General features: G+C 51.7%; 1 protein-coding gene across 1 annotated transcript; it reads left to right on the forward strand.

Moving 5' to 3' along the window:
* The first annotated feature begins 4,681 nt into the window (after positions 1–4,681).
* Positions 4,682–7,247, forward strand: PRF1 (perforin 1). Its single transcript, XM_016198424.2, has 2 exons — positions 4,682–5,250; positions 6,113–7,247. Exons 1-2 carry the CDS (start codon positions 4,712–4,714, stop codon positions 7,245–7,247), a joined length of 1,674 nt encoding a protein of 557 aa, XP_016053910.2. The 5' UTR covers positions 4,682–4,711.
* The last annotated feature ends 4,831 nt before the right edge of the window (positions 7,248–12,078 follow it).

Here is a 12,078-nt window from a genome sequence, read left to right on the forward strand (position 1 = left end):
GGAGGAAGAGCCCCAAAGTTTCACAAATCTGCAAAGAAAAGGGAACAAACAATGGTCGCAGGATGAGGGGAACACCACCTGCCACTGCATTTTGGATCCTAAAATAGGCACAAAAACTACAATGTAAACACTTGTTTTGTTGAAGGACCTCTTTGACTCTAGGCCATGTCTTGTTTACGTAGTAGGTATGGAGTGTGTAAGTAGATGCAACCACGATCAATATCTTCCTCACACATTCTGTGTAGGGTATCCAGGGAGCTTTTCTGTCAAGAGTAAGTGTTTTGTAACTTTAAAATATATACACATATTCCGTATTCACATGCAAAATTATTAAGTTGGACCCTTTTCCAGACACAAAAATAAACTTTAAGTAGATAGTAGACCTAAATGTAAGAGGTAAAACTATAAGACTCTTTGAAGAAGTTACAGGAGTAAATCTTCATGACCTTAGGTTAGGTAAAGACTTCTTGGATATGCTATTAAAAGTAAAAGCAACAAAAATAAATAAATAAATAAATAAATAAATAAATAAATAAATAAATAAATAAATAATAGGACTTTATTAAAATTAAAAACTTTTGTGCTTCAAAGAATACCATCAAGAGAGTAAAAAGAACTCACAGAATAGGAGAAAATATTTGCAAACATATATCTAATAAGGGCCTAGAATCTAAAATATATAAATAACTATTATAAATCAATAATTAAAAGGCAACCCAATTCAAAAATGGGCAAAAGACTTGAATGGACACTTCTCCAAAAAATATAGACAAACGAATCAATAAGAAAATGAAAAGATGCTCAACACCATTAGCTATTGGGGAAATCCAAATCAAAATGGTTTCAGATACACAAGAAAGGCAATAATCAAAAAGTAAGATCCTCTCAAGGATGTGGGGAAGGTGGGCCCCTCACACATTGCTGGGAGGAATGTCAAGTGGTGCAGCCACATAGTAAAGCAGTTCCTAAAAAAGTTACCATATGACCCAGCAATTCCACTCCCACGTTTATACCTAAGAGAAATGAAAACTTACGTTCACACAAAACTTGGACACAAATGTTCATCGCAGCATTATTAGCAGCCAGAAAGTGAAAGCAACTGAAATGTCCATCAACTGATAAATGAGTAAAAAAGTGGTACATTCATACAACTCAACATCAATCAGTGATGAAAAGGAATAAAGTGCTGACACATGCTACGACGCGCTTGAACCTTAAAAACGTTGTCGGTAAGTCAGACACAGAAGTTCATATCTCATATGATTCAGTTAACATCAAATGTCCAAATCGGGAAACCCGCAGAGACAGACGGTAGGTGAGTGTTGGGGAAAACAAGCCATGACTGCTCACGGGTACGGGGTTTCTTCAGTGAGTGACAAAAATGTTCTGGATTGGTTGTGGGGACTGGTGCACAATTCTGCGACTATATTAAGAACCCACTGAATTGTACAATATAGTTGTGAATTATATTTCAACAAAGTTGTTAATAATAAACCATAGAGATGGTATCTGGCAGTTGAAACTTATATCTCTGAGGAAAAACTATGCTTAAAGCACATTTTAAGTACCAAGTTTCAACAGTCACATAGGCCCAAACCTCCATGTCACCACTTGCCTTTCATGGGCTGCCCACCAACATCTCCTGGACACAAGCCACTTCACCCACAGTGCACAACCCGCTAAATGCACTGCTCAGCACTTAAGATCTAAGGATTCTTAGAAATCCTCAAGCTCTCCCTTTGATTTCATAGATGAGCAAACTCACTTAGCACAGGACGGGAACGCTCCTGCCAAGAGTCACGCAGCAAGTTCTCAGCAAAGCTGAGATCAGAGCCTGCTCCCGCTACCTCAGCTTCTCTTCCTACAGGGTTTCCACTCCCTTCAGACTGATCTCCAGAGCAGTCAGAACTATCCTCCTCACGGCCTGGCCATCTGAGTCAGGTCCTGGGCAGGAGCTGGAACGGGGTCAGGAGGCTGCAATCTCTGGGAGCGGGAGGGGATCAGTAAGGGGAGGGGGTGGGTCAGGTCCGAGAAGGCAGTGTAAGCCCTTCTTTCCGTAAGAGCAGGGGACGTAAGGGAGAGCGTGAACCAAAGGTATAAGCCACTTCATGGTGTCACATGTGGTCTAGGGTCTGTGGCTCTCTGTTCCCATCATCGACGCAGTGGGAGAGCGAAGTTAAGAGAACAGTTCCCCACTTACCCAGCTGTCCCCACCTCAGATCAGTATGATTTTGCCCCCCAGAAGTTGCCCTGTGAGTCATGGAAACTACCCACCCTGACCTCAGGGAAGAAAAAAAATGATGACCCTGAGCCTCTGGCCCCACCCAAATATCTCTCCCTAGCAGAGCCCACAGCTGTCCATCTAGCCACTCTGTGGCTGTAGCCACAGGCCAAGGCTGGTGAGGAGGCTGGGAGGGGGAGGCTGGAGACCAGTTCGGCCGCTAGTTCTCACAAAGATAGGAACAGGAGGCCCTGTCCTGGGGTACGTGTTTGGAGCCCAGAGCCTGGGCTGGGCTGGGATGTAGGTGTGGGCAGGAAGTGGGCAAGGAGGTTTGAAAATGTTTATTTCCCCCATACATGTACACCCCACTCACAGAAGATGGAATGGTCACATGTATGAACGCTGGCTGAGGGCCAGGCACTGTCCTAAGCACTTCACATATAGTAACTCCCCAAATTTTCACAACCTCTGGGGTCTACGCTATTGTTATTCTCACTTTTAGTTGAGGAAACTGAGGGCCAGAGAAGCTAAAGGAACTTGCCAGGCCACACAGCTAGTATGCGGCTGGCCGACGCCTGGCCCAAGCCCGAGCCCATGCTGTGAGTGCCTGCTCTGCTCTGCCTCCTCGGTGGCCCTCCCGCAGTGCTGTAGAGGCAGGGAAGCCACCCCTGGGGCCTGCTCATTGACACCAGAGCTGAGCATGGAAGTCCTCAGGCCCCTGTGTTCTCTCCACGCGAGGCCTCACTGTTTGCCCCAGGGCCCCGCACCCGAGGCTGCTCTACTTGGAGACTGAACCTCTGGCCTTCACAGTTTGCTTCCTGAGGGCTGTCAGCAGGGCCGGATGAAGAGGTGAGGACAGGGTGGGTGCTGGTGGGAGGGGAGAGAGCGAGGGGGATGTGTGACCACAGTTGGGGGGCAGGGCAGGAAGCAGAAGTGATGTCAACAGTGGAGGCCTGGTGATGAGCTGTGTGGTGAGCCTGCCTGGAGGGCTGACACCACCACTTCAGGAGCCTCCCGTGGCTAGAGGGTGTCTGCATGAGAGCAACTCCGCGGAGACGCCAGGTACGGAGGAAGCAGGGGTTCAGGGAGGCTGGGAGTCCTGGGTGGGGCCAAAGGCGCACTGGAGTGGGGCTGCTCCTTTGGAGGAAGAACCTGATGGAGCAGGAAGTGTCGTGACCCGTAAGACAAGAGACTTGGGACCCAGGCTATGCTTGTCACTAATTCCCTGGGCAGCTTAGTGCTGACTCCGGGCCTCAGTTTCCTCACACTTGAGGTTAGAATATATGTCTCTGAAACCCCTTAAAATGTTGACAGCTGGAAACAGGCTTCCTGGGAGATAACAGGATGAGCGCCAAGAGGGAGACTAGTTCCTTGGATTAAGGATATGAACTGTGTTGGCCTCCTGATTGCCATAACCTGTCCGCCTTTGAGAGACCCTCCCTATTCTGTTACCACCCCAGGGACTGCCGTGTTGCCTGGAGCTCCACCATTCAAGCCGCCCCTCTCGGTCAGGCACAGAGACTCCAGCAGGAATGCAGGGCAAGTTCCTGCTCTCCATAGTCCCAGGGATCCAGAGAAGCTGCTGGCCCGGGGAAGGTGCTGGAGGGGAGCGGCCCCTGAGGAGCTAATTTTGGATAGAGGTAGAGAGAGGAGCTTCCAGGTCATGAGTAGGCTCAGGTGAGACTCCAGGACCACCTCAAAATGAAGAACCTTACAACTAATCATTGTCCAATAGTGGGCAAAAGGAAGCTCATAGTCAGGCCAGAATTCCCCGGAGTGTGGCGGGGAATGCCGAAAAGCAGACTCGAGCGTCAGGAGATCTGGAGAGCAAACTTAAAGGACCCTCCCACACAGGATCCACCGGGCATAAGCCTTCGGAGAGCTTTTATTCTAGAATTTAGGCTGATGTTCTTCCACGAGGCTCAAAGAGAGGGCCCCAGAGGGAAGATTGGGATCATAATGGTGGTATACAACCTCATTTCTCTGCCATTTCCATTAAAGGCTTAGTGGAAGAGAGAGAGAGAGAGGTGGAATGGGGAAAGCATGGCTTGTTCCAGGGCCCAGAATGGCACTTCTCCAGAATCCAGTCTTCTCTAGAGTCCCTGGGTCCCTTCCCAAATCTACTACGGCTACTCTCTGTTCCCCTCCTGTGCATGCAGAGCCCCTTCCCCACCAGTAGCCACTGAGGGGACAGAGCCATCAATCTGGATCCCCAGTAGGCCTTAAATAGTGGAAATCCTAGCAAGGAGCTCCTTCTGGCTGTGTGACCTTGGGTAAGTCACTTCTCTCTAGGCCCATCTGTACAAGGCAGGAGGTGACCAGGTTTGTAAAGGCCATTCCAGCTCTAACAATCAGTGATGTAAGAGATATCTCATTCCTTCCCCATTCTACATGCCCTGATCATCCACAGTCGAGGGGAGAGGCCAGACATTCTCCTTGCATCTGTCCCCAGCTTCCCACAGCCCAAACACCCCCTGTCTCCACAGCTCCATGGCCACCCATGTGCTCCTCTTGGGCATCCTACTCCTGCTACTACCCACACCTGCCCCTGGCTACTGCTACACTGCTGCGCGATCTGAGTGCCAGAAGGTTCGCAAGTTTTTGCCTGGCTCTTTGCTAGCAGGGGAGGGTGTGGATGTGACCAATCTCCAGCGCTCAGGCTCCTTCCCAGTGAACACAGAGACATATCTACGGCGGGACCGCACCTGCACCCTCTGCCACAACACACTACAAAATAATGCCCTCCGGCGCCTGCCTGTGGCGCTCACCCACTGGCGCGCCCACGGCTCAGGCTGCCAGAGCCACCTGATCAAGGCCAAGGCCAGTTCCACTGAGGACGTGGCCAAGGATGCAGCTTCCAGCATCCGCAATGACTGGCGGGTGGGGCTGGAAGTAAATCCCAAACCCAGCACCAATGTTCGAGTATCAGTGGCCGGCTCACACTCCGAGGAAGCCAATTTTGCGGCCGAGAAAACCCACCAGGACCAGTACAGCTTTAGAAGTGACACAATAGAGTGTCGCTTCTACAGGTGAGCACTGGAGTGGTGGCAGAGGGGGCTTGAAAAAGTTCTGGGGGTTCTGGGTGGTCTGGGAGCCCTGGAATGGAGAGTGGGGACTTGAGGCTGTTTCCACCAGGAGGAAGCCACAGCCCAGGTTCTCACACACCAGGTGGTCCAGTGCCCGCTGGCCCTGCTCTGGAAGAGCCCAGGGAGGGCACAGGTGGAGGAGAAGCAAGCAAAGCTGTCCTGAGAGCCCCAACATGGTGCTTTCAGGCCTTCTGAGTGGGCATTGCCAGCCTTCTGTGAGCAAGAGACCTAGCTGGATGCCTCCCATCCCTGGGCCTCTTTCATCCACTCAGACACTATTCATGCCTACTGTGTGTTAGGAATTAAGGCTACAGTGCTGAGCAAGAGTGGTCACACCACCCGCCCTCAGGTCCCACTCCTAAGAAATGCACGGTTTCAATGGGCAACCCCAAGTCACCTGCCCCGATTTCTCCCCGGGAGGCCAGGTTTACCCCACAGTGAGACAGGGCAGGCACCTCCTGCCTGCATGGCCAGAGCTGTCAGGAATCCAGGCATATGGGGCTCAATCCAAGGGACAGACAGACGAAGAACACACAGGACAAGGGTCCAAAGCTAGAGGAATACCATCAGTGCAGTGCCATCGTTTTTATAATTAGAAAATAAAAAGGAAAGAAAAAACTTTATTTTGTAAAGGAAAAGCAAAAATGCCTTGACAAAGTAGCTAGGTCATTGAGGAGCTATAGACAGAGTGGGTCTCCTAGTTCTGCCACTTACATGTGACCTCGGGCAACCTTGAGGGAGTTATGGAATCAGGGACAGACTACCCACTGCTGGACCCCCCTAGATGTTTTTCTCTCCCCCACAGTTTTCGGCTGGTGCACTCTCCGCCACTCCACCCCGAGTTCAAGAAGGCCATCACCGCCCTGCCCCCCCACTTCAATGCCTCCACCGAGCCCGACTACCGCAGCCTCATCTCCCACTATGGCACCCACTTTATCCACTCCATGGAGCTGGGAGGCAGGGTCTCTGCCCTCACCGCCCTGCGCACCTGCGAGCTGGCCCTGGAAGGGCTCACGGCCAACGAGGTGGCGGACTGCCTGGCCGTCGAGGCCCAGGTCAGCATAGGCAAGCTCGCCGAGTCCTCCATGGAATACAAGGCCTGTGAGGAGAAGAAGAAGCAGCATAAGATGAAAGCCTCCTTCCACCAGGTCTACCAGGAGCGCTACTCCAAAGTGGTGGGTGGCAGCCACCTCTCCATGCCCGACCTGCTGTTCGGGAAGCACACCGGGCAAGAGCAATTCTCAGCCTGGGTGACCTCGCTGGTGGACTCTCCTGGCCCAGTGGACTATACCTTGGAGCCTCTGCACGTGCTTTTGAAGAAGCAGGACCCACGGCGGGAGGCACTGAGGCAGGCCGTGAGCAAGTACCTGATGGACAAGGCACGCTGGAAGAACTGCAGCCGGCCCTGCCCCCCAGGGCAGCAGAAGAGCCCCCATAACCCCTGCCTGTGTGTGTGCCATGGCACATCAGTCACCAACCAGGACTGCTGTCCCCGGCAGAGAGGCCTGGCCCATCTAGCAGTTATGAACTTCCAGGCCACAGGTCTGTGGGGAGACATAATTACTTCCACTGACGCCTATTTGAAGGTCTTCTTTGGAGGCCAGGAGCTGAGGACGGGCACAGTGTGGAACAATAACAACCCCCAGTGGAAGACACGGCTGGACTTTGGGAATGTGATCCTGGCCACAGGGGGGCCCCTGAGGGTGCAGGTCTGGGACCAAGACTATGGCTGGGATGATGACCTCCTCGGCACCTGTGACCGGGCACCACAGTCTAGCCTAGAAGAGGTGGAGGTGCAGTGTAACCTGAATCACGGTACACTGAAATTCTTCTACCTTGCCAAATGCTTGCCTCACCTGACAGGGGGAACCTGCCTGGAGTACGCCCCCCAAGGACTGCTAGGGGAGCCTCCAGGAAACCGGAGTGGAGCGGTGTGGTGACAACAGGGGGCCCATAGAGTCCCTGTGCCCGGACTGAAGGGGTTCTCACTGAGGGAGCCGGGGCCCATCTATCTTCATATCCCTATTAGACAGATGGAAAACAGGCTTTTGTTTTTGCTTTTTTTTTTTTCAGTGAGGTAGCTGAATTTATAGACCAGCCCTGAGTCCCTGTCCAAACTGCCTTGGCTCCCCAACATTCTTGAGCCCAGGAAATGAGCTGTTGCCGGGCTGTGCCCTACAGTTGCTACACAGGCCGACGCTTAGGTCAGGAGCTGGGCAGAAGGCCAGGGGGACGTTCCCACCAGGCTGCTTGGTGTCATTTAAGAGCTTCCCTTGCAGCCCTTTATACCATGGTGAATTTTTCATCATATTAGATCTAACCCCTTCTTCTCCCAGCTGCCCTGTTTACTGTCTTCTTTGCCCACCAAACTGCCTCTCAGACAAACCAAGGACTATCTTGACCTATTTCATTGTGTACATAATCTGCCAGAGAACCAATAAATGTGGTGTGATGACAACTGTAATGGTGGTCATTGTGACAGAGGAGAAGATGGGGACCAAACGCAGCTCTGGAGATAAACTTCTACTCTAACATCCCTATACAATGGGACTGGTGGCCCACCTCAGGGGCAAGCAGGTAATATAAATAAACTTGCTTTCCACTTTTGTTGGAAATGTGGGGACCCAAAATATTTTAGTTTCCTCATAACTCTCTGATATGAGAAACAGCAGCATAAACTTGGTGATAAGTGTCAATGGACATTCAGCTCCCAGCTGGGAGACAATAGGGAATGGGAAGGACTATGGTGAACTGAAGGGCACATGTCTTATTTGGGGGGTGAGCGGGTGCTGTAGCTCTGCACCAGCCAAACATTCCCAGGCAGGAATGTGAGCCCAGTGCTGCCAGGTCTTCTAGAATTTTAAAGTAACCAGAAATCCTAAAGTAACCAATTTGATTTCTAATTGTTGGCAATTCATTTCACCTTGTAAAAATAAACTGATGTGGGAAAACATGGTACAGGCCAAAGAGAACATGTATGTGTGCCATCATTGATCTGGAGCAATCAATTTGGAAACTCTGACTTCAACAGAACCTATTTCACAGGCTGAACAGCTCTCTCCTGTCCCACAATCTGAGAGGAGAGGGCAGTGGTTCCAAGAAGGTAGTGTCGGAGGACCTCCTGGCCTTGGAGTACAGTAAATGCCAGAGTCTTGGGCTCTGATATAAAATGAAATGGTCTTTGTTTCATGTGCCTAGGACACAGGCCTAGGAACGGGCCCACAGGCTGTGCAGGGCAGTTGTCAGGAGGCTCAGAGTTGCTGGCATGGCCTCCTGACTCTCTTTGAAACGCCCTATAAAGTAAGCCCCTTGAGGTTTGTGTGGACCCCTGGGCTCGAAAGTTCCCAAAGTGATATTACACTGACTCTGAATCCTCAAGTGGGGCAAGAGAGACAGGTGAGCTCTAAAAATCAGCTTAAAACCACCGTTCTTAACACGTTTCCGTTCACAGCCACACACACAAACAAGAGCAGACAAGAAATCTTGAAACTTCACATTGACTGCTGCACTAATTGAAAATAAATATGGTAGGAAAGCAGGGGCAGGGCAGGCTCAGGGGACAGCTCTGATAAGCGACGGGAGTCTTGGTCATTGACTTCCACGTGGTCAGTGACCTCCAACAAGCCCTTCTGCTCCCTGGGCCTTGGTTTCCCAAAAGGATAACCTTTGTTTTACTCCCTTCTCAGGGTGCCATGAGGCTTCCTAGAAGGTCAGTGCTATGAAAGGCATCCTGAAAGGTCATCTGGTTGACCTTTCTGGTTTTACCTATAGGGAAAGTGAGGGCCAGAAGGAGAAGGGATTGACTTAACTGTGGTTACAGAAGTTGGTGGCAGAGCCAGGTCTCTCTGAGTCCTGGGCATTCCACTCCAAGCACAGCTTTGGAGAGGACAACAGGGCTCAGAAAGCCTGGCTCATTGGGGGAGATGGTGGGATATGACCAAGGAGAGGGAATGGCCCATTCTTGTTGAGGGGCCATCATGGAGCTCTCAGCAGTAACTCAAAATCTAACACATTTTAGTTTCCACCCCGCGTGGACATGGAGACACTTTGTCACACCTGAGTGTCCTCGTTTGTTTAGGAAATTCCCCACTATACCAGATATGTTCCATTTGCCCTCCAGGTCTCATCTGCACTCTGCTCTCCACTGCTCTGGCCCAGGACACTCACCTGTCTGAGCCTGTCAGTGGGCAAGAGACTGGAGGGAGGGGAGATCTCTAGGCATTTACTCCCCTCAGTGTCTCTCAGCAAGGTGGCCTTGGGTTGGCTATGTCCCTCTTCCTCTCCAGGGGGCCTCTGCACAGCTGTCTCTTTTTTCCTGGATCCCAGTAACCTCCCCTCCCTTTATTCCCTCAGACCTCAGGGTGGCAACAGCTCTGCTGGTGTGAATCCTGAGTGACTACACTGTCCCTCGTGCCTCCCCACAGCCCTAAGGCTTTGTAAATAAGCCCTTTATAGACAAATGCCCTCAAAATATCATTTGAATATGCCATTGGTTTCTGAATGTTTGTGTCCCCCCAAAATTCATATGTTGACATTGTAATCCCCAAGGCGATGGCCTTTGGGAGGTGATCATATGAAATTCTGCCCTTATTTTTTTTTTATATGCTTTTATTGATTTCAGAGAGAGGGAGAGAAACACCAGTGATGAGTCATTGATCGGCTGCCTCCTGCATGCCACCTACTGGGGATCGAGCCCTCAACCCTGGCATGTGCCCTGACCAAGAATTGAACCGGGATCTCCTGGATCATAGGTTGATGCTCAACCCCTGATCCACAACAGCTGGACAAGGGATTACTGCCTTTACAAGAGGGGTCCCAGAGAGGCCCCTTGCCCTTTCCACCATGTGAGGACACAGCAGGAAGGCACCGTCTATGAACCAGAAAGTGGGCCCACTGAATCTGCTGGCACCTTGACCTTGGACTTCCAGCCTCCAGAACTGTGAGAAATAAATTTCTGTTGTTTATAAGCCACCCAGTTGGTAGTATTTTGTTATAGCAGCCCAAATGGACTGAGACAGCTTCTTACTGCGACCTTGATGATACACCACCTAGGAGTCCTGATGTGAAACAGAGCCACCTCCCTGACCCAGAAGCTGAAAATGCTTCTTCTGTAACTAGGAAAGGACACATGACTGGGTCTGCTGGTCGGATGCACCTATAGGGGTGTGGGGGTCTCTTCAAAAGAGATCAGGACCTGAGTGTAGGTCATTTATGTAGGAGGCAGTCCCAGGAAGCTCCAGTAGGGGAGAAGGGAAGGTGGCCCATAAAAGGTACATTATCCGGCAAATCACTGCTGTGGACAACCAGAGCCAGCGAAGAACTCAAGCTTCAGAGTTATCGAAGCTGGGGATGGAAGGAGCCAGGCATCCGTACACCAACTCCCCCCGGTCATTGGTTTCTTTTTCTACTTATCTCATCAGTTAAACTGGGATTTTTATCACTGGGGACAGTAAACCCTGGTTGGTGACACAATCCCATTTTCTTCTCCCTTTCTGTTTCAGCACCCCCACCCCCTTCTCCAGCCACCCTCCACCCCACCTTTGTGGGCCCAGGTCCTTAGAACCACCGCTCAACTGTCCCCAGCACCTCCCTCCCCTCCGTCCCAAAGACATGAAGCCCAGAAGGGAAGAGACTGTGCACGGCTCCATCACTCAACAGGCTGCGCTTGCTGGGAGCCGGCCCTGGGCGGCCAGGGGAGAAGCCACGGGGCACATCTGTCCTCGTGAGGCCACATGGGGGACAGATGGGAGCATAATGGAAGGTTCAGGGAGTGGGGTGACATTCAGGGTAGGGGGCTTGCCTGGGTTGCTTTTCTCTCATTTTCATTCCTACTCACCCCCCCAACACACACACACACACACACACACGCACACACACACACACACACACACACACACACAAGTGCGCGAGCGCCCCCACCCGCGGTCCAAGTGATCTCTTTCAAGACCACAGCCCAGTCTGTGTTTTTAAGCAGTTGCCACAGCACCTTCATCTCCCTTCAAACATGCTTCATGGTCTCTGGGGTACGGCCCTTGGCCGCCTTGTGGGTTGTGTCGGCGTCTCAGATGTGTGCAGGCAGAGGAGGCCTGCGGAAGGAGCAGCAGCGTGCAGATGAGGGGGAGCCCTGGGGAGGTGCAGGAGCCCGCTGTGGCTCTGAGAGGCTGCGGTTCCTCTACAGCGTCTTCATCCCCTCACATCTGTCACCAAGGCCAGCCATGTCTGCATCCTGACATTGTCCCCTTCTGCCTATAACCACAGCTTCTCCAGCCCAGGCTGCCAACATCTCTTGCTTGGCTAAGTCTTCCTGTTGCCTCTTCACTGACCTCCAGGCCCCTGTATGCCCCTGCCTGTATCTCCACCCCACAGCCACAGTGGTGCCAACGCCCTGCCCATGGCCCCTGGGGCCCCACTTTAAGCCAAGCCCTGCATCTCTGTCTGAAGGCCCATTCTGCAGCCCACTCTCTCTGTCCCATTGGAAGGCCTGTGTTGGGGAAGTGTCCATGCCCCGCCCAGCCCCGAACAGTCTTCTGCAGCCAGTGGAGGTGGTCTATAAATACCCCAGCTCCGACCCCTTCAGGGAATAACTCTGAAGGAAAGTTCTATGCTGGCTCCCAGAGTTCCCCAGCAGGATTAGGCTCCAGTACCCACAGAGGCGACTTGCTTGGCCACACACGCTCTCTTGGCTGACTTCCTTCCCTGTCTTGAATCCCCACTCCCCTACTGGTATTTTCTGGAATCACTTCCCACATAAACTACCCACAAATCCCCATC

Source organism: Miniopterus natalensis, chromosome 14 (assembly GCF_054644295.1).
Source record: "Miniopterus natalensis isolate mMinNat1 chromosome 14, mMinNat1.hap1, whole genome shotgun sequence".
NCBI lineage: Eukaryota > Metazoa > Chordata > Mammalia > Chiroptera > Miniopteridae > Miniopterus > Miniopterus natalensis.

What these genes read in the sequence shown, in the direction of transcription:
- PRF1 (XM_016198424.2), top strand. Translation starts at nt 4,712, where the DNA reads ATGGCCACCCATGTGCTCCTCTTGGGCATCCTACTCCTGCTACTACCC. An exon ending in ATAGAGTGTCGCTTCTACAG is followed by an intron (nt 5,251 to 6,112) that starts GTGAGCACTGGA and finishes TCTCCCCCACAG; the next exon opens with TTTTCGGCTGGTGCACTCTC.